Consider the following 20,283-nt stretch of genomic DNA (forward strand, 5'->3'; position numbering starts at 1 on the left):
GTACAGGGAGTATGAACTACAGCTTTGGAGTAATACCTTGGTGGTACTCCCAGGGCAGTGATCCTCTGTCCTTGTCCAGCTCTGTAACAAAGAAAGGGTGTGCCACACTTTCCAGGCTTCCTCCAAGCCAGAGAAGCAACAGCTGGGCGTAGGTGGAACGGCCAGATCTTTTGCCTGCTTGTCAGGAGAGGGGGACATTTAAAAGCCAAACAGTTTCTAATCAGAAAGAAATGTGGAGTCTTCCATCAGTGCCAACAAGGCACATGTTTGACTTGCTATGAAATGTAAAATATTGCCCCTCCCTAACAAGCATGAGGCTTCCTTTCACAAGATTTCTTAATTTAACTGGAGAAATCCCTTGTCTGCTTAGTGAAGTAGGTTCAGTTCTGATTTTGGATCATTTTATGGTTTGTTTTTATTTTAAAAAATCCTCTTGGAAGAGAGGAGTAAATGTCATTGTGTTTGGCAGAAGATGCTTTTGTGTATGTAGAGTTTTGTCTAGACTTAATTTTTTTTACAGCTCTGATTATAGGGCAAATCTAAACATGTCCAATATACCGTCAGACTTTCAGGATAGGTATAAGTTTACACATTTTAACACTCAAGCTGTTAATTAATGCAAAAGGAAATTGCAATATCCTAGGCAGTACAAAAGCTTTTCCAGTCAGGAAAGTCAAGCTCATGTCGTTTTCTCACTTTCTTCCAGCAAAGATGAGCAGTTTGCCGAGTTTGGTTTTAACATACGTGGAAACATTTTGTTGGAGAGATGATTCCCAACCTTTGAACAAATAATAGGGAAACTTATTCATGGACCTGCGTGTTTGTAGGATTGAGCTTATCTCTGCTTATTAGCTTGTATCCAGGAGCTTTTTTGGGAAGGTGGCTTTAAAGGGGAGAATCTCTTCATGGTTTTCATACTGAATCTTCCACCATAAAGACTCTCTCAAAGGAAGCATTCCTGGGGGAAACAAAGAACAGGAGTGTTAGGATCCTTCTTCCAGGTACTGTTTCCTTGCACTTTGAATGCTTTGTTACAGGATATTTTCATTTGCTAATTCAGAAAATTTGCTAAAATGTGAACTCTTTAAAATATACATGGGTTTTTTTCCAAATGAAAATTCTGAATCATCCAGACAAGAATTGGTTTTCTACAAGCAGTTTCTGGGAAATATCTTCCTAGTTTTTGAGCTAAAAATAGAACACTCATAATGAACAAACAGTGCATACCCACAGCAGCTACTCTTTTCCTAGGAAGTATCACTGATTCTCTAGCAATTAGTTTGCATTGTATGCGGAAGGTAGAAATAAGCAATGTAAAGTATCATAGAATTGTAGAGTGATGTGACTTGTTCATCTTGGTTTAAGACAGTGAGAGAGATGTAACAGGTTATAAATACATACGTAAGCTCTTTTTGTGGTTGAGGTGATCAGTTTCAAAAAAACATGGACACAAGAACCAAGCATTTTGGGGGCTTTACTCTGTACAGGATAAAGGACTCCTGGTATCTGAAACCCATGCCTTTTCTTCGTTTTGAAAATCTAGGTCTTTACGTACTATAATGGGCTTCTATTTCACAATCATCGAAGCAGTCTTTCAAATTGTATCGTTTATAGCAGTACTATGGCAATTATGTCCTAGGGAGTCTTATCTCTGGGAAAAATCATTTGGATATACCTTCTGCATTTTTATATAAACAATATGTAAATATGGTATTTGTGGTCAGGGCGGGCCAGTTTTGAAAAGTTACCAGCTAATTAATTATCCAGCTGTTTCCCAGTAATGCAAACTACCTGAATCAGAGTCATGAATCTCCGTTATGGCGATTGTGTGTAAAATGGGTAAAACTTACTTTACTGGCTAAACAACAGCTGTATATTTGTTTTAGGGCAAAGATCTGGGGTAGAGTGTCTGACTGTTCTGCTCTATATAATATCAAAATATTCCAGCATTCATTCACACTCTTCAGATTAATTCCTTAGAGTTTAGCCATCTATTTATCTATTGTGGGATCTGTGGGAAATACTGACACGGGTTTATTGGGGCTTAGATCTATCTGCAAAAGCTATACTGCACAAATGTATTTCCCAGCCCTTTGCTGGGCTTTGAGTGGAGTTGAATTAAATGCAGGGATTTTCTATATATATCCAACAGCCTAGAAAGGGAGATCTGTAAAAATGGCTCTAGATGATGTAAAACCAGTTTGTAGTTAGCAGTAGTTCAACCTAGAGTTTGCATAATGCGAATAACTTGTTACAGTTCTGGCTTGTTTCTTCTGTAGTAAATGTCATTGCTATGCCAGTTTCATTTTTATGCCATTTAGTTTTTCTGTAGTGAGTTCATCTAGTGCCTTAGCATGTCCTTTGTAAATGTTGGCTTTTTGCTGTATAGAACAAGAGGCTGTTTAATTTCTGTATAATGCTCCATTGTGCCCTGTGTATAGATTAGCTCAAGTATATGAGCCTAAATAGAAGAAACTAACTAGAAGAGTACTAACAGAGCATATGTTAGATTTCCTTTTAATTCTTTGTAGGAAAGACGACTGCTGAAGTGTCTCTTTCTGTTTCAGAGTTATTCCCTAGCATTGTGATTTTATGTGTCTCAGATACTTTGTTAAATAATTTTATTGTCAGACTAGGTTGTGAATAGTTCATTACTTGCAACCTAAACCACAACCTTTTATTGAGGTCTCATGGTATACTTTTTTATTCCATGACTGGCAGAATTCAAACACAGGTTTGTTGTGGGAAAGTGCTTAGAACATACATCTATAATAAATTCCTTAGATCAAAAACTTGGTAAAACAATGATGAGGTGTAAACCATAATAGGGGTCTTCTGTAAGATTGAATTCACTGTTTATATAGTATATTCAACATGCCCATAACTTTTAACAGAGTTTTTAATGTTATGAAGTAAAACTTTAGAGGAAATCTGCTGGCATGCTGGTGGGGGAGGATAGTGCCTGAAATCCACCAAACTGCATCGGTCACGTATGCAGAATATTAACAGTATCAGTAAAGAAATACCTCATTGCAACATGATTTGGGTTTGGTGAAATCTTGCTAAGCAAAATAGCAGAGCTGAAATTATGATCATATTTTATCTAAATTTTTCCCTTTGACTTCAGTGGCATCAGGGTTTTATCCAAGGAAAATAAGACACTGCAGATCATGAGCTCAGTCAAATAGTCCTAGGACTGTGTTAGTACCAGATACACAATGGTGTTGAGGTTTCACAAGGGCTTAATCATGTACATCTCCCACTAATAATGTGAGGCCAGCTGCAATCCCATTTCATTCATTCATGTAGATTGATCTGTAGCACCTAGATGCTGTTAGGACAGAAATAGCTTCTGGTGTTCTGTCCATGCTGTCTTTGAATTTTAAGAGAACAGATCTGTAGTAAATGAGCTGAATGAATGTATGCCAGCTCTTGCAAAATGAAAGTATGTCAGCTCTGTTCTCACCTCATCCTAGAAAGTTAAGTGACGGTCCACATCATCCATTTTGTTCAGAACAATGCTGGTGCTGTTGTTTTGGCCCATGGAAATTCAAGTATGGTGTCTTTTAAACCAAAAAATTAAAAACTCTAACTGATCATTTTAGTTATGTTAATTTCCTCTTTTTTTGCTGGTTGAGCCATAACACTGCGATCTTACCAATGCAACAGATTGCCTATTTTAGAATAACAGTTGTTATTAATCGGAGGGTTTTTTTTTTAAAGATCTACTTCCTCCTCCCCCCCCCCCCCCCAATGCATTTCCATCTGCAAGGAGTTTTCTTGTTTTAAAAAAAATTGTGAGCCACAATGTCTAATTTTCAGTTGCCCATTGATAGAAATGCACTGATAAAATCTGCCCAGCCAGAATAAGTTTGGAAATAAACTTTTGTTTCATTACCCTGAAACTTCCAGAGATTTTAGTGAACAGCAAAGAAAAATGTTTGAGCTGCTCTCCTGCTCCACCCCACCTCAGCAGATGTGAGTCAGCATCCTGTCCATGCAGCATGATTCCCAAGTGTGAAGTACATGCACTTATTTTCCATTAAATGCCAGAGCAATGAGTTAACTTCATATTTCCGTCCACAAAGCATACGAATAAGAAACTTGGATGCAGGCATTTGTGGGCTTCTAGTCTATCACAATTGTGATAAAACTTGAAAATGTCATTTGCCTTTTTTGAATGCCAAGAAAAGTTTAAATTTAGAATTTATTAAAAAGCTTAAGACATTGGCTTATGCTGTGGCCCTGCAACAGCTGAAAGGCCCAATGTCCGTGTGTCTGTCTGTGTGTGGCCGTTTCTGGACTGGGAAAATTTGTTTTCTTCTATGAAATGGGAACACTTTAAAATATGCAGGAGTAGATAGTGGCTGAAATGTGCAGTCAGCATGTTTTCAAACCAAAATCTGTAACTAGGACATACGATGCTTTCCAGGGCCTTTTGACTTTTGCAGGCCAGGCTTGTGTGAATCAGAGCACTGATGTAGGTCTGCCTCAGCATGAGCTAAGGACGTAAGGCTATCAAGTACAGTATTTCATAATGAAAAATGTGGTGAAGAGGGCGAAAGGAATTTTGGATTTGACTCATCATTTTAGATTCTGTAGCTAGGGGCTAAAAGGTCTTCCGCAACATTCACGCTTTATATGATTAATTTTATAATATCTGTTGCAGTCCTTTGTTTCAAGTTGCTGTGAGGTTGCTTTGGGTAATAAGGAAAATAAATGTAGATGGATTCTGGCAGGGATCTGAGTCCGGCTAGTAGCTACTGATCCAGTCTTTACTTTGTTTTTTATCAAAAAATCATCATTTACACTGATGTGTGTGCAAATGTGAAAGAAGCTATTCATAATACTTGTAGTAAATGGAGGAACCTGAGTCAAAACTCTGGCCTTGTTCTGACCTCTAGATTAGAGCCACCTATTTGCTTCAAAAGCTGGCATTCAACTCACCAGAAAAAATAACTATCTATACATTATCTTTCTGTTGCAGAAGAATATGCACTGTATTAGACGTGCAATATTTAGAAATAGTTTTGCCTCTTCTAAGCTTCATGCAGTCAGTCTGGAAATAGTCCAAAACAAATGGTTACACAGCATAGCTGTAAGTTAGTTTGATATGTGAGCATAACAATGAGAACTGTTCTAGCCGTCTCCTCTGTCCATCCATTTATAAGCTATGCTAACTCTTCTGTTTGGAAGACTTTATTATCTGGACGTTACTTCCAGCTGTGCTGTTATTCTCCACCTGTGTTTGAATGGCATGTCCAGACAGCTTTGGTTAACCAATAATGTACGTGAAATACAAACGGACATTTTACCCAGGGGCTGAATTCAGTGATATAGACACAAATGTACATTGGAGAACTGGGGAAGGGGACTCGAATTCTTTCACTTCTATCTTTTTACAAAGCATTGTAAGAAAAAGATTATAATTGTCCTACAAAAACGTAGTTGTGTTTGCTATTTTAAACAGAGTAAGAAAATAAAATTCAAAATGAGATTTTACTTGAGCAAGCTAGTGTGTCCTCACCCAGGCCTTTGGAAATTTCGGCGACCTACCATTTGATTAAGTACACCTGGGCTGACCTTTTCAGTTCTGTTCAGATACATTCAGTATCAAAATGTGCCACACTGTTTTTCTTATTTGTTACTCCAACCTTCCCCCCCCCCCCCCCCTAGATCTCACAGGATCTAAAGCTGTGGTGTGCATTAGGTTCTATCAACAGCCAGAGTATCTAACCCTAGATGCATGCTTTGGCTTTTAACTTACAATGAACTTTAATGATCTCCTTGCATTTAAGTGCATGGATCTGGAGAACTTCACGTAAAAGTAAACCTTTACTGATATGTAGTTCGCTTACTTAAAAGATAGGTTGGGAGTTTGAGCATCCAAGTCCTCTAGGCATGCTAGCTAAAACTCAGCATGGATCTTCAAGTGATGATTTCAAAAAAAGTAGCACATACGTAGTTTTTCCAGTGTCAAAAAACCCTTCTGTCTTCTGAGCCTCTGAGCTGCTGAGAGAATGAAATATACTGTTTTATTTTCCCATTTTTATCTTTGGAGTGGTAGTTAAGTGACTATGCGTTAAATAGAAAATATAACTGCTTTATTAAGAAGCCTTAATTGAAAACACTGTACCGAAATGACAGGGCAGGCTTTAATAAGTACAAGTTCAAGTCAATTTTAAAGCCTGTGTTCTTGAGCAACTTTTTGCAGAATACTGAGTGACTGAACACAAGTACACAGACACACAACTTGAAGCAGAAAACGGAAGTAGCAAAGCTGGTCACAGACTAGACTTTGTTGAGGTATATACATGCCTGTGTGCACAAAGATCTGCATTGCATCTAAAATTAGGGCTGTAATTGGTTGCCCTTTCTTCAAGGCCAGGACATGACATATACTAACTAATGAGAGCTTTTGAGCTCTGCTCTGGAGAGCACATACACTATATTTTGAGTGTCGGAGAACATATTAATACAAAGAGAACAGTGACAAGAAAGCTTCTTTAAATCTTTGTCTTATGTCTTTGTAGGTGTGGATGAGGTCACCATTATCAACATCCTGACAAACCGCAGCAATGAACAGAGGCAGGATATTGCTTTTGCCTATCAGAGGAGAACCAAAAAGGTAGGAAAATATAAAGAAATACCAAGTATTGAATATTTTCTTGTGGACAGTTAGATTTTTCAGGGCTTGCGTGTTTCACAGTTAACTGGGTGTAAACTGGAGATAAGTATTATTCGGTTTATCTTTTCACTGAAATTAAAGATGTGGCTACTTTGTATCTGCTGCCACAGTTTAGGACTGGTAGGACTTCCAAATTTGTTGAGTATGCACAACTGGGACTGAAATCTGTGGGAGATGGTGGTTTCCTAGCACCTCCAGAAAAAACGATGGGTGACGTATCAGCCAGCCAGCCATAGGATTCCCTGGTGAAATATGCTAAACAATAGTGAAAAACCATTGATGTGAAATGCCTCAGTTTGAAGGAAAAGCTTTAGGGAATTGATTTTTTTTTTGTTTGTTTGTTTTTTGTTTAGACAACTGAGCATAAGGAAAGCATTCTGTTTCTGTTTACAGAGCTAGCTTAAGTGAGAAAAGACTGCAGTCAGTTATGCTATGAACGCTGCAGATGTGGAACAAAGTGATACAATGAGTTGAACTATCACTAGATATTATCCTGTCAGAAATACCTTAGGTACTGATCTATTGATGAAGAGAAATCTGTAAAATGTGTGCAGAATTCTGCATAATGAGTCTTGCTATCTGGAAGGCAAGAGCTTCTCTTGACTTTTGAAGTTTTGAGAATCTTACCATAATTGAAGTTTTATGCCCATGAAGAGGAGGAAACTTGTATAAAGTTAGGATTATGATGAATGTATCTCTTCCAGGTTTGCCAGACCCCAAATGGTGGTCCTCCAATAGCAGCCCAGAATGCTCATCTGAAACCAAATGTAAATCTAGAGTTAAATTTTGGAAATTCACCAACTTTTATGCATGGCTGATATAGGCACATGCAAAAGCACACACAGGTTGGACGCATGCATGTGCACACACGTCTGCACCCTGGCGGTCATGCCCTGTGGGTACTGGGAGAATTGTGCATATAAGGGGACCCTAGTAGTGAAATGTGTCACTTAAAGCTTTGTTAAATGTTTTGCATGACCACAAAAATGCACAGTCAACAAAATCTGCAACTTTTTTCATCTGTTTCTCTCTCACCTTTTTTCCCTGCTGCAACCCAAGAGCAAACTGAATTTGTCAAGTTTAGCAAGTGCCAAAGAATAGAACAGTCTGTAGAAGCAAAGGAAATTTGCAGTAGAAACCACTCAGTGAAATAAACAAGTGAATGGCAAGAGAGGAGGCAGTAGGATATGAAAAGACATGTAGGTATATCTTCTAGGGACAGTATCTCATGGTTTTCTTTGGCAACGGGTTGTGCAGATTTTTTTGGCAATGTGCTGTGTTGTACTAGGCTGCTCATTTTGTGTGTTGCAGGATTTCTCAATAGATCATTATAATTTTAAAAAGTCACAGATTTACCTCTGTTTGCATTCCTTTGAGTTGAGCTGTGTCTAATGGAAACTATTGGTAATCTTGAGGAACGGTGTTTGAGCTATGCAATCTTTCCTCATCACCAGCGTTAATGGAACTACTAGTGAATACTGGGGGTTCTGCATGTGTGTCGTCTTATGTGTCTGGTCAGTCCTAACTGCCGCCAATAATCTCTAACTTTGAAATGAACTGCTAATATCCAGATGCTCATTTGGAACACTTAGTAAAACCTTTTCTCTTTGCTATTTATAAATTAATGATATCTGTCAGTTATCTGCTTCCCACTTCTCTCTTAGAGCGCTCCTAGCCATGGCAAAGAATGGCAGAGTGGAGACCCTGCTTTCCTGGCAGGGGGAGAAGACCTTATTTCCCCAGAAGCCTGCTAATAGGAGGGCAGGTGCTTGGTTCAGTTTGAGGTGTTTGTTGCAGTTATTTTGGTAAATCCTACTGTAGTGATTTGTATTTCCTTCAGGCTTCACACCAAAGTGCAAAGGTTGCAAAAACTTCACTCAGCTAATTGGAATTCATGGCATTGTCCTAAAATTTGTTTTAGAGATATGCGATATCTTTGCTGTTTCAGCTGATGTCTGAAGAACCTGTTTTCACACAAATAAATGATGGAACATTGTATCCAAAATTGAGTTGTTGTACTAGAATGTTTTTTAGACTAAAGCAGCTAGATGCCCCAAACCCTCATTCACTATCTTGGTCAATCCATGCAGTAAGTGCATACAGTATTAGCATATATTAGTGCCCTGGATTAAATGGGTGACTCAGGAAATGAACTAAGTGCCTTGGCTCTTTATCTTTCTGGTACAAATTTCTCTGCAATTTTGCTGAGGTCGCTTTCTCTACCCCCTTTTCCCCTGCCCCTCAAGCTCACAAATTGTTAGTGTAGAAACCAGCAATTGAAATGCAGCAATTCTCTTCTGAGTGCTACAGACTTAACTTCAGCTTAGGGAATACATTGATCTGTGTGAACCCCAGACTTGATGCGAGGGATTTCAATTTTGTAACCACACTATAGTGAAGCTGTTAATTAGCATTATTCAAGTTGCATCTGAAACCCATAAAAGAGGACATGCCTCTGACTTTATTTACTACAGATTTGCATGCATCCTGTGGAGTGAACATACCTGGCTGTTTCTTTCTCTAGGATTGACTGACAATTAACAATAGAGACTTGGACTACACTCTTCTGATAGTTTCCTTGAAAACAGGGATAATTTTTCTGTGCTCAGGGACAATTTTTTGTCTTCAGCTAGCTGTTTGGGAACTGGGCCTCTGCAGTGGAATAACTGGGCAGTCAATTTTCCAGTGTCTCAGCTAGTAAAGGGCTGGGATAATAGGAAAACCACAAATAATACAGTGCTACTGGGAAAACTACGGGAGTATGATGGAGAAGCACTGACCACAGGGAGTCAAACTCGGATCCATCTGTGCTTATTAGCTCCAACAAAGTGTCAGTGCTTCAAGACTGCAGCAGAGCTGTTCAGATGTGTCTGCACCATGCTTCCCAGCACTTTGTCAGCCACCAGTGGATTTCTTCTTATTTTCAAAGGATGAGAAAAAATTCCTTTGCCCTAATTTCTTTCTTAGGCTTTCACAAAAGAAAAGCTCTTTATGTTCTATTTCCTTGTCAGTTGTGTAGGAAACACTGTTGCAGGCTTGGAGACTTACAGCACTACAGGCTAAATTCTCTGGAGATCAGAAGTGAGCTTTAATTTTTTTCTTCCATCATCCCTCATTTTTTACAGGAACTTTCTGCAGCGCTCAAGTCTGCTCTGTCGGGTCATTTGGAGGCAGTGATCTTGGGCTTGCTGAAGACACCAGCACAGTATGATGCCTCTGAATTGAAAGCTGCCATGAAGGTAAATGAGCTTTGAAATTTAAGTATGTTAATCTGATGTCACTGTCTCAAGATGAGTATGGACTTCATATCCAAGGCCACAGTTTTCAAACATGTCCACTGATTTTTTTTTTTTTTTTTTTTTTTTTTTGTACTACAGTTTAAGTATCCAGCTGCAAGGCATCCAAAATGAGAGAAATTCTGGAACCGTGTGATTTTTAAACTGTTAATTAAATCCTTTCTTTAAGGAAAAAAATAATTTTCATCAAGTCAGGAATAACTGATAGGCTGCTCTGGCTGGTTGCTGCTTTGCTGACTGCTCTTAATATACGGGTTCATAGTACAAAAAGCCATTAAGAGAGCAGCTGTTAGCTGGAGCCAGTAAATCCTCTGCTAGCATTTGTAGGCTTAAACAGTAGTTTCTAGTTACTGGGTCATATCACTGATCTTGAAAGAACATCCTGTACCAGACCTGCCTCTGTGTAGAACACAAGGAGGAGGAGGATGGGGCATCAAAAGCAGTCTTTGGAGAAACAGCACAGCAGTGAGTCACTGTGTTCAGTCCCCCACAATCACAGGCAAGTGTGGAATAGATTGCTAGTTTAGAAATATCCGCTCTGCAGGCCACTGAAACAAGACTTTGAGAGGTGCTCATGCCAGTGCATTCACTTTTCTAAGCAAACTAAGGTTTGGGAATTTGTATTTATAATCATCATGCAAATTCTGAATGTTCTTGATCAGGTTTGGGTGGGGTTTTTTTTAATAATTAGAAAACAAGTATTAAAATATGTCTATTGAAATTCAGAACAAGACAAACAATCAATTTCTGCAGACTATGAAAAAGGAGTTAAAAAACAAACAAGCAAACAAAACCCCACCCACCCCCCAGCCCCCCAAAAAACCCTCAAACCCCCAAACCCAAAAAACCAACCCAGTATGGAGATAGTAACTCTTTAATGATGGGCCAAATCCCTTCTTTGAGTAATCAGATGCTGCCCTCTTCTGGTTTAAGTAGGGGCTATCCATAATTTACTGTGAATCAGAGTAGTTTGTTTTGGGTTTTTTGTTGGGTTTTTTTAGTGTCTCACATCTGAGATGTTATATTTAGGATGACCATATACTTACATAGCATTTTTGCTGTATTTACAGCCCAAAGACCAAGCCGTTACCTCAGAGTAGCCACAAACATAGAATATTCTATTGTCTCCGTAGGTCAGCTATTCCCAACTCCCAAGCACCTAGTTTAATGTTCTGAATTTGCCTGAGCTTAAGTTTGACTTGATACGTAGAGCATAATAAGCTATGACATGGGAATCAAAGTTGGGTAAAGCAAAGTTATCATTGAGGAGTTAATTATTTTTCTGATACACATTCTTATGAAATACTTTAAAAAATATTTAGAAAATCTTAAATTTTGTTAGCTTTCATTTCTTCCATAGATACCTATTAGAACCACTCTGTGGAAAGCTTTCCTAATTCTCTTAGCTGTGAGCCATTTTTATAAACTTGCTTCGTTTTAGTCCTCTCTCTCTTCCCCCCCCAAGACACTTTTTCCAAGAGGGTAGTTTTCCACATATTTACCTCAATTTTCCACATGTGAAAGACTGCAGCATGAGAAGTTTTCCCAAGATGTTACCCAGCAGACTCCTCTTGGAGTCCTGTGGAAACCATGCCCATTTTTGCCACATACAAAATGGCATTCTGTTACAGATGGGCTTAACAAACAGCATCCTAACAGGAGGCATAAGAGTGTTTTCTCTGTCTGCTGATGATGCTGGAAGATGAGGGTAATGAGATTAGCATGAATATGGTTCATTGGTAGGCAAGAAACAAAACAGAATGAAAAAATAACCAGTGGAGTCTATTTTTTAAAAAAGTTTCTTTTCAAAATATTGAGGCATCTGGCTGCCAGATGGCTTTACTAACTAGTAACCCAGATATCCTTAGTGGTCACTGGAGAGAGAAGCATCTTCAGCACCAAGTTAGTCTTCTCTTCTGAGTCTGTCCTTCAGAGTTTCCTGTCTTTCTCCAGGAGCAAGAATATTGCAGTGGTATTAGCAATTTTTAAATTTTTTTAAATTTGGCTGTTTATCTATATAAAATAATTGAACAAGGTTTAGAGCACATTGATCAAGCCACATTATTTTGGAGTCTCTGAGTTACTATAAGGTTTAATTGATAGCTGATACATTTTGATGTGGTTTGTAATTTTGTTATAGTGCTAATACCTATATTACTTTTTAAACAGTAGTAATGCAGCTTAGTTCAAAGTACTGATTCTTCGTTGACCTTGAACACAAAAGTGGCTTTGAAATATAAGACCTCTCAATTCATTCAGCTTGTTCAAAAAAAATTAAAATCTGAATATTTAGTTTATTATACCAAATACATTTTCATAATATTAATATAGCTAATAGTGATATTGTTTCATCTGTATTTGTGCATTGTGAAGTACATGGAAAATATGGACAATTCAAGAGGGTGTATTTCTTAGCTAGAAATTCAGAACATGCTTAAATCTTTGCTGACTCGGAGACAAGGCTAAGGCAATGATGGTGTCATCCTTGGCTTTGCGTTTGTGGTGGAGGAGTTGTATGGAGGGAGGTGGGGAAGAAAAGCAGGGAAGAGCAAGTTGTTTGCTGTCCATTTACATGCTAAGAATCGAATTTTCTTCCTGTGCTCTTAATGGACAGAAAACAATCACATACGGGCCATGATAAATTGATCTCATCCAGTTATGCTGGTGGGGAGGCCACTGAGTGTTACAGACACTCACAGCAGATGCACATTGCCCAGAGATACTATCTACAGGATCTCAAAGCTATCGGAGTAGTATTTGGCAACTAAAAATGTTCCATCTGGGGTTTCTCAGGCACAGTTAGCAAAAAATATCCCTGAATGCTTATGAAACTGTTAAAGTGGGAGAAAGGAGATGTCTGTAAAATATTCTTAAACCATTCAAGCATGCCTGTTCATTTCTGGCACCTAACTGAATCATATATGTGTTGCAGGGTCTGGGAACTGATGAAGACACGCTCATTGAAATCATCTGCTCACGAACAAATCAGGAGCTTAGTGAAATTAACAGAGTCTACAGGGAAAGTAAGTTTACTTTGAAAGTTTCAACGTACTATGTTTTTAGACTAAGTTACTTGAATAAGTTCCCCTCAGTGTGAATTTGATTATTAGAGTTGCTTAAGCAACATCTGCTTTGATTCTCTGGCAGTTGGACATAAGATACTATTTTGTACTGGTGTCCTGGATATTTGTGTGTGTTTATATAGTTTCATCTTGTTGCTTGGTAGCAAACAAATTGGAGAACATTTACTACTCATATAAGTTGTGTCTAAATGAGTTTTTTTGCAAGCTACGTGCATTCTGTGCATGGTGACAGAATTAATGTTGTTAGATTTATGCATTCTAGGATCAATTACGTAATAAGTAGGTGAACCTGAAATCTACTGAAATATGCTTGTAAGTTTATTTGGTAGACCTGCCAGAAAAGACATGAAATAAAACTTCATAAAAGCATATATTCTGTTTTTCAACTTTTTTAAAGCATGTTATCTGATGAAAGCTGTAATTCTTAGTTGATTATAAGTAGATATAAGAGTGATCTAAGATCCATCCTCAAAAAATATTACTTTTCCTTTAATATTCCTTCTATTTTTATATTGGCTGTTCTGGTTGGGTGTATCGCAATTCAATAGTGCAGCTGTCCAGTGCCTGTTTGTTTCCCTGAGCTTCAGAGTTGAGCTTCACCACAAATGGATTGAAATGTAGAAAATTGCTGCATGCTAATGGTTAATAGTTGTCAAGCAATTCTGGTAAGGTGCTGGTTAAGTCAAAAAGGACAAGGAAAACAAATGTACTCTTAATGGCTGAAAAAAATACTATGTATCAGCAAACAGAATGTTGTTGCTGTAGATTAGGTCACTGTTGAAAAGAAGAGAGAATGTGATTTTGTAGCAATGTAGAGTATGACTGCTTGGAAAGCAATGAAAATGTTTAGACACCAGACCACAATCACACACAGCATTCCTTTGATTTATCATAACAGCTTTTGTCTTTTGCATTAAACTTGTAATTGCAGTTGTCCAGTCATAAATCGATGAGTGGAGAAGGCCTAAATGCTATGTTTATCAAACAAGCAAACATTCATTGGTAGCTAAGAATGATCTAACAGGATATTGAGCTTAAAAAAAATATTCCCTTTCTTTTAATAGTCTCAGGCTTTCCTGTTATCTTTCCATGACAGACTTTGATTGCATGGGAACTCTCATGACTAGCTGGTAGCAATTTTGTTTTTGTTGTATGCAAGCATGCATTTGTTTTCATTGTCTTCCACATGTGACTTAGATTGTAGCTGTTTGTTTAGGTGCATAAAACACAGTAATTAGCAGCTGTTCTTCTTGTAAAGGAGTATTTGTAGGACACCGTTTACTTGAAAATAATTTTTTGTTTTTTAGTGTACAAGACAGAACTGGAAAAGGACATTATATCAGACACATCTGGTGACTTCCGCAAGCTAATGGTTGCCCTGGCCAAGGTAGGTCTGTTCATGTTTTTCCACTTTTCCTAATGTGCCTGCCCTTTGGTAATTGACTGACGGCTGCCAGTAAAACAATTGGATTTCTGATTCACTTTTAAATTTCCTTGTATTTTCACTGTCTTTTGGCGGGGAAAAAAAAAATTCAAATATTGAAAGGCAAAGTATTTTGACAGAAATGCAGCATTCATAGCAGCAGCTTCATAATGGGGATGGAGCATACTGTTACTCATTTAGCAAATTCAGATTAAAAAAATCAAAGAGAAAAGAATATGCATATAGCAAACTACCTACTGTCTATTAAACCTCTTCTAAATACTGCTATCCTTGTTTGAAGGGCAAAAGGTGTGAAGATACCTCTGTGATTGATTATGAGCTGATTGACCAAGATGCTAGGGTAAGTGCTGGTGTCTTTTGTTGATCAGGCTTTTGGGGATATTGAAAGTACAAATACTATGGGAGTGAGAAGCGTTTATGAAAGTAGGTGTGTATATTTCAGATTTTCTTGCACAGTAACGTTTGCGTGCTATCAAGGTATCTGCCACTTGCAATCCTGATACCTTCAGTTACCAGTTTTCACAGGCTGCCTACCCACTAGTACCTATATAGCAGCTCTCTGGTATTTCCCTTAGGCATATTGAGAAAGAGAGCCTTTAACAAAAGGAAACACATACGTTGAGAAGACTGGTTGCAACCAGGTAACTGTGTAAGATTGAGAGAAGTATCATTGAACTTAGTGGCTGCTAATGCTTGTTTAGTACATCTCTATCTGTCAAGAGCAGTTCTGCTGAGGTAAACAGAGCTAAATACAGAGTAAAACCTGTAGATAGAGGTAAATACAAACTAATTAGTCTTAGTTTCACATTAGATCCGTAGCTCTTGTCCTGGTGGTCTGCCCAACCATGTGTCCTTTTGTGTTTCTCCCACTGACACAGTTCCGGTAGTGCTTGTTTTCCAGTAAGGAAATTGTATACATTTGCAATGGCTTCTTGTGTAACTCCCTGATTTTCATGCTTTTGCTTTTCATTCTATCCCCAGGAGCTCTATGATGCTGGCGTGAAGAGAAAGGGAACTGATGTCCCCAAGTGGATCAACATTATGACTGAAAGAAGTGTCCCCCACCTGCAGAAAGGTACTATTCAAGAGACAGATTTATTTTTTCCTATAAGAGAAAGTTATACTAAAGTGGTAACTGTTTTGTCCCAGACATGATTGAAATGAGTGTGAAAAGCACTCGTAAAACATAGGAGATCTCATAAATCTTAATTCATGTCCAAGCTGTTAATGTTTTTAAAAAAATATAGTTCTTTCTGTGGATGTGTTAATCTCACAGTTTGAATGTGTATAGAGCTCTTTTTTACACAGATGTAACAATGCTCAATTATATGTCACGTACACTGAGAACAAAAATGTTACAAATCTGGAAAACATGGCTGCAGGAGACCTTGAGAAGTCTTTTAGCTTTTCCCTCTGTCCTAGGGTAGCTTAGCTATATCGTGTTTAAATCTGACAGTGAAGACTCTCAAAAGCAGCTCTGATATTGCTGTACGAAGCATATGGGAAAGCCATTTGAAGACTTTTCAGGGCCTAAATCACTGTTGTTTCAAAAAATTCTAGTACAGGATTAAGATGGTATTTTACCAGATTATGGAGGTGTTCAAGGAAAACAAAAAGGCCATAGCATGGGAACTTTACTATCAGCTGACAAACTTAGGCTGTACTTAAGATAAAGTTCTCAGAAGGACTTGGACAGATATTTTTTAATCATGTGTCTCTCCATTGCTGTCTCTATTGTCTTTGATTTGGGTGCTTACTTTTACCAGTTCTTGGTCTGGTTTTGATTTCACCTGTTTTCTTTCTTGTGATAGTGTTTGACAGGTACAAGAGCTACAGCCCATATGATATGTTGGAGAGCATCAAGAAGGAGGTTAAGGGAGATTTGGAGAATGCCTTCCTTAATCTTGGTGAGTTACCCTGAAGTAAAGACTGTCTTTAGATGGGATCTTTTCAGTGCTCTTGCAGTGTATCATGATAAGGATAGGGCCCAGCTTCCTCTGTGTTGCTGGACGAGAAATAAACTGGACATGTTGGTATTGTTGGATCCACTAGTGTATTTTAGGATATTACAGGTATTGAGAAGTAGCATATTTTTGCCCTCTGCAAAATATAAACCTTGCTTTCCACGTGAAAATAAAAATGCATGTGTTCTGTGATCTGTTGTTAGTTCCACTTTTGTTTGATACAGAGGCTTAATGTTTGTTTCCCCAAACAAACAAAAAGGTTGGAACTATAGCTGAACGCATTAAGTATTCAATATAGACATAGGCTGGAGAGAGAACAGTGTGTGAGAGAGAGGAAAAGATGGGCAGTGGAGGATGCTAGAGGCTAATAAAGAGCTGATTTGGCACCGAATTCTCTGAAATGGGGAGGCAGGGTGTAAGGCTGGTATTGTGGCATGAGATGAAAATGACAAGGCTGTTGCCAAGTTTCAGAGGAAATTCTTTAAGAGGAAAATCCATTTCAGACTAAGGGTGAACTGAGAGCTCTGTAATGCAAATGGAGAATAAACAGAGCTCAGCCTTGAAAGGGAGACTTCTCATGGATTAGCATACAATGAGTGTTTTCAGAAAAGAGGTTCCTTATAGAAGTGGAAGAATGAATTGTGGTGTGCGTGGAGGAGGGCTAGCATTCTGAAATGATACTAGCAATGGAAGGAAATACTTTCTCAGACTGTAAGCATTTGTGGTTCAATCACAAGCTTAGCCAAACAACTTCTAAGTAACAACTCAGGTAAAAATAATTTCTCTATGTCCCCTTTTGGAAAAACTTTTGCTGAAAACCTTATTTTGACTCCTTATCATGTCTTTAAAAATGGCTCCAAGATTCTGTGTTCTGCTATTCCATGTATGGGCAGGATGTTTAACTATTCTTATCTCTCTCTTCAGTCCAGTGCATTCAGAACAAGCAGCTGTATTTCGCGGACAGACTGTATGATTCCATGAAGGTAGGGAAGACTGTTCTTTCTTTCTACTAATTTTTTTCTTGCCATTGTTTCATCAAATTTTGATTCCTTATGCACTTTTATGCATATGATGTGTGACTGGCATGTGAATAAATTAACAATGACTTAGTATTGTTCAAAAGCATTCTTTAACAGTTGCAAGCCTAGACCATCTATTCAGATGCATCTGGTATAGGGAAATATAGGGAAGGGTCTCATAATAATGATCTGTATTAGATCAGTTGATTATAATTAGCAAAGTTAGACACATCTTTTGCAGGTAACCAAGAGCTGATAGCAGAAAAAGCTGTTAATTGACATGCTAAAATAAGACACTAAATTTGCCTCAAAATATTTTCTCCAGAGAAGGGATGAAAGAGAAATGCCTGGTGACAGGCATTAGGCAATACCAGGAAGACCTCCTGGTGAACCAGAACTGCTGCTTGCAGTCTAAGTAGCTAGATTTGTGACTGAAGTTGGTCAAACGCTGCTGATGAGAAAGGTATGTTCATGCTCAAATTCCTGGATCGTGATAATGTCCTTAGTTAGAAGATTTAATTCATTGTATCTTTTATTCCTACATCTCAGTTGCCTGTAGTTTGCTGTCTTACCATTAGGTACAGTGGCCTTTTATGCATTTCAGCTATTGCAGTTCTAAATGTGTATCTGCTTTTGTAGGGCAAGGGAACCCGTGACAAGGTTCTGATCAGGATTATGGTCTCCCGCTGCGAGGTTGATATGCTGAAAATTAAGAGTGAATTCAAGAGGAAATATGGAAAATCTCTCTATTACTTCATCCAGGTAAGTTTTTCAGCTTTCTTTTTATATCAATTGTATGGACCTTTGTAGCAGTCTTCATTGGATTAATTGTACCGTTAGAATTCATGGGAGGTGTTTTAGAGGCTGCAGTGAGAATAATACGTTATTATCCATGCACTATTGAAAAACCCACCTTTAACTTTACAGTCTACAGCTGGTACAAGTCCTGGCAGCCACTTGATGGTATATGTAGGCTTTGTGCAATCAGCTGATGTGTTATGAAGGAAAATTCTGTTCACCTGTCCCTATCCTTGGACCAAAAGAAAAGAAAAAACAGAATTACTCTGATTGCTGAATGAAAATAGAGCATGTAAATTGCTGCTCCCTTTCATTTCAGTGCCCAAGGAGTAGGCTTTTTAGCTAGAGTGATTTTTGCCCATTTCTGTGATTGGGCAGGAGCTATAGGTGCTAGGTTTTATTTAACTTAGGTTAAAAGGTATAGGTAAAGAGCTTGTGCACCTATTTAAAAACTAGTTTTCTACCCACCCTCACAACAGCATATGATACATTCTTCCTTGTGTAGATGAAATTGAGTCAAAATCTTAAGCCAGAATCTTTTCCTGAAGATGTCAATTTTAGATTGTAAGCAAATTTTCAAAACAGTGACCTTGATGTATGATTTTTGCAGTGATCGGTGAGAAGGAACAGAATCGAGTCCTTCAGCTTTCCTTTGTTGTGTTACTCTTTTTCATACCAAAATTTCTCTCCCTTCTTGGCCTTGCATTTGTATTGCAAGAATGATAAATAATTTAAATTCACACATATGTAAAACTCCAGTCTACATAGTCTCCTCCAGGCTGACAAGGCTTCAACTGCGAAACATAGTCTGTTTCACAGGTTTAGAATATAATGCATATACTTTCATATTTTGTGACTGTTTCCTCATATGTATTTTCTATTTTTCTTCCCTTGCTTTACAGCAAGACACAAAAGGGGATTACCAGAGGGCACTGCTGAACCTGTGTGGTGGAGAGGACTGAAAACTGTGATGGAAGAAACCCAAATCCAGAGACATGCCTTTTTTTGCTCTTCATTTTACTGTAATCCTAGAAAAAATTGAATTGCCTAGCTAACCTTGACTTGCATTTATGTCTGCAAGACCACTGATGTAGTATGCTTTCTGGTGCTGTGCGCGCTTCTCAGCAGCAGTGCTCTGCTTGGCTCTGCCAAAGGTTCTAACAGCGTATAGCCAGAGAAACTAACCTTCCAAAGATAAATGAGGTTACAAGTGCTTGTGAAAGACTCTGCCTCTCTGTGCAATGTTTCTAATAAAACATAAATAAAACCGAAGTTTTACTTTAAGACGGGTCTCTTTCAGACCTTTAATTTGAAAACTGTGTGACAATTGATACATATTTAGCCTTCGCCATCCATTTTCTGTGTTGTTTTTTTCCTCCTAGGGTTCACTGCTTGCGGCTGAAACCTTATCTTCCTCCCTTGAAGCCCTTCCCCTGTTCAACGATTCAGTTTCTCAGCAGAAGCAAAACCATTCTCTTGATTATTTTTTTTCCTTTTTCCCCCCCAAATAAGTGACACTAAAACCTGAGCCCCACCTTTCTGTGCCTGTGTGTGAGGGGCGAATAGTTTGGAATCCCTCTTAAACATTTTAAAACAGCCTGTGTGTAACGTGAGTGTTCCCTTCAGAAGACCCGGCGCTAGGGCATGCTCCGTAGATGTGTCAAGGAGGAACGAAGTGGGTGCTGCTTATTTTAGTGAGGAGGGAGTTTCCCGCCTTTCTTCTTCCCGCCCTTCCCCACTTCCCTGAGAGCAGGTTTGGCTGCGGAGGCAGGGACTATGCTCCCTGCCTGGCCAGCAGGGGCCAGGGGCAGGGCGGGCGGGGCCGGCGCGTCCCCAGCCGGGGCCCTCGGCGGCTGCCTGAGGAGCGGCGGTGGGGCTGCGGTACCCTCCGGAAGGCGGTGGTCAGCCTCCGCGCGTCTTGGGGACGGTGCGGGCCCGCGTCCGGCTGAGGGGACTTCGGACCGTCCACACCACAGCGAAGAGCCGTTAAC

The 20,283-nt window shown here is 38.8% G+C and overlaps 1 protein-coding gene across 2 annotated transcripts in view; it reads left to right on the forward strand.

The window, feature by feature from the left end:
* Positions 1 to 19,576, forward strand: part of ANXA2 (annexin A2) — a 29,507-nt gene extending 9,931 nt beyond the window's left edge. For both annotated transcript variants that reach the window (XM_050903443.1, XM_050903444.1), the window contains exons 4-13: positions 6,534 to 6,628; positions 9,814 to 9,927; positions 12,917 to 13,007; positions 14,375 to 14,454; positions 14,792 to 14,851; positions 15,493 to 15,586; positions 16,323 to 16,418; positions 17,400 to 17,458; positions 18,134 to 18,256; positions 19,195 to 19,576. In XM_050903443.1, the coding sequence (XP_050759400.1) occupies positions 6,534 to 6,628; positions 9,814 to 9,927; positions 12,917 to 13,007; positions 14,375 to 14,454; positions 14,792 to 14,851; positions 15,493 to 15,586; positions 16,323 to 16,418; positions 17,400 to 17,458; positions 18,134 to 18,256; positions 19,195 to 19,254 (872 nt within the window). In that variant the 3' untranslated portion in view covers positions 19,255 to 19,576. The remainder of the gene's footprint in view (positions 1 to 6,533; positions 6,629 to 9,813; positions 9,928 to 12,916; positions 13,008 to 14,374; positions 14,455 to 14,791; positions 14,852 to 15,492; positions 15,587 to 16,322; positions 16,419 to 17,399; positions 17,459 to 18,133; positions 18,257 to 19,194) is intronic.
* Positions 19,577 to 20,283: the final 707 nt, after the last annotated feature.

The sequence above is a fragment of the Gymnogyps californianus genome, chromosome 11 (assembly GCF_018139145.2).
Source record: "Gymnogyps californianus isolate 813 chromosome 11, ASM1813914v2, whole genome shotgun sequence".
In the NCBI taxonomy this organism is placed as follows: domain Eukaryota; kingdom Metazoa; phylum Chordata; class Aves; order Accipitriformes; family Cathartidae; genus Gymnogyps; species Gymnogyps californianus.